Raw genomic sequence first — 1,803 nt, forward strand, 5'->3', positions numbered from 1 at the left:
TATTTTCATCAACAGCCCTTTCCACTGACAGGTCCCTCCGACTTAACTCGGGAAATGCATTCGGCAAGAAGTACCCGCTAATTCGAGCTAGCTACGAATCCAAAGGAAGCCGGGGTCTGTTTATCCTGGGTACCGCCAGCCACTCGGTGGACTACCGGAAATCTGCTGGGGGCTTCATCCACGGATTCCGATATACAGGTGAGCTCAGCTGAGAAGGCAGAACTGTCCCCAGACAGAGCCACTCTCAGCATCCCAGGGCTTATAAATCTGCTTCTATGTCCAGAAGCATTAGGGGATTGCTTGTCAGTAGCTCATTGTCATAAATCGTCTTGGGGAAGTGACAGCAGGTTTTTGTGGTCTGAAGACACATCTAGGGAAGTATCAGATAAAGTGTAAAAGTCCACGGCTGTAATCCTAGCTACTTGGGAGGCTGAGGCAGGAGGATCCCTTGAGTCCAGGAAGTCGAGGTTGCAGTGAGCCGTGATGATGCCACTGCACTCCAGCCTGGGCGACAGAGCAAGACCCGGTCTCAAAAAGTAAAATAAAACCAAGCGTAAGCCGGGTGTGGTGGCTCATGCCTATAATCTTAGCACTTTGGGAGGCCGAGGCAGGTGGATTGTTTCAGGCCAGGAGTTCAAGACCAGCCTGGGCAACATGGCGAAACCCTGTCTCTACTAAAAATACAAAAATTAGCCAGGTGTGGTGATGTATGCCTGTAGTCCCAGCTACTCAGGAGGCTGGGGCATGAGAATTACTTGAACCCGGGAGGTCGAGGTTGCAGTGAGCCAAGATCACAGCACTGCACACCAGCCTGGGCAACAGAGTCAGACCCTGTCTCAAAAAATATTAAAATCAAGCATAAAAGTAGATACATCTGGAAGTGCTATGTTATGTGCATAATCCCCAGACAGGTTAAGTATCCTGTGTTGGCAGGAACGCTGAGCTTGAAGAATGTGAACCTGGTTCCTCCCCAGCTGGGTGGTCCTAGAGGTGAAGCTTCCAAGCCCCTGATGGACATCCTAACATCACAGATGGAAATGAGGTGAACTCTCCACCATCGTGGGTCCATCGTGAGGGCTAAATAAGGCAATACCTGGCCACCAAGCAGCTATGAAGCTCCATGCCCATATAGACAATTTGGGTACTGACACATTTCAATAAAAATTGCAATCGGGGCCAGACGCAGTGGCTAACACCTGTAATCCCAGCACTTTGGGAAGCCGAGGCAGACAGATCACCTGAGGTTGGGCGTTCGAGACCAACCTGACCAACATGGAGAAACTCTGTCTGTACTAAAAATACAAAATTAGTCGAGTGTGGTGGCGCATGCCTGTAATACCAGCTACTTGGGAGGCTGAGGCAGGAGAATCGCTTGAACCTGGGAGGCGGAGGTTGCGGTGAGCTGAGATCACACCATTGCACTTCAGCCTGGGCAACAAGAGCAAAACTCTATCTCAAAAAAAAAAAAAAATTGCAATTGGATTATATCAGTTCTTTTTCAAAACTCTCAGTACCAAGGGTATAAATTTTCTGCTAACTTGAGAATGTTTACAAAGAAAATACTCAAATATATTTTAAAAACATAATTCTATTTATTGCACTAAAATAATCCCCAACCAAAAATTGATATTTGCGATTTTAAGAATAAATGGGAAATAAAAAGGAAGTGAGAGAAATGAAGTCACGCATGTTGGGTGACTTCAGTGGGCTGAGCACTGAAAACACAACCCTGGCAGGGCCGCCAACACCCCGAAAGGTGGGTGTGAAATCTCCATTTTCCTCAGAGTGTGAAACTCAGGCTCA

At 47.4% G+C, this 1,803-nt stretch overlaps 1 protein-coding gene across 1 annotated transcript in view; it reads left to right on the top strand.

Annotated features, from left to right (window-relative positions):
• The window catches only part of FOXRED2 (FAD-dependent oxidoreductase domain containing 2), a 63,103-nt gene that overhangs the window by 7,544 nt on the left and 53,756 nt on the right, over nt 1–1,803 (top strand). The window contains exon 4 of the mRNA XM_011978944.1: nt 32–198. Coding sequence (XP_011834334.1) covers nt 32–198 — 167 coding nt within the window. The remainder of the gene's footprint in view (nt 1–31; nt 199–1,803) is intronic.

Source organism: Mandrillus leucophaeus, unplaced genomic scaffold (assembly GCF_000951045.1).
Source record: "Mandrillus leucophaeus isolate KB7577 unplaced genomic scaffold, Mleu.le_1.0 Scaffold2, whole genome shotgun sequence".
Classification (NCBI taxonomy): Eukaryota; Metazoa; Chordata; class Mammalia; order Primates; family Cercopithecidae; genus Mandrillus; species Mandrillus leucophaeus.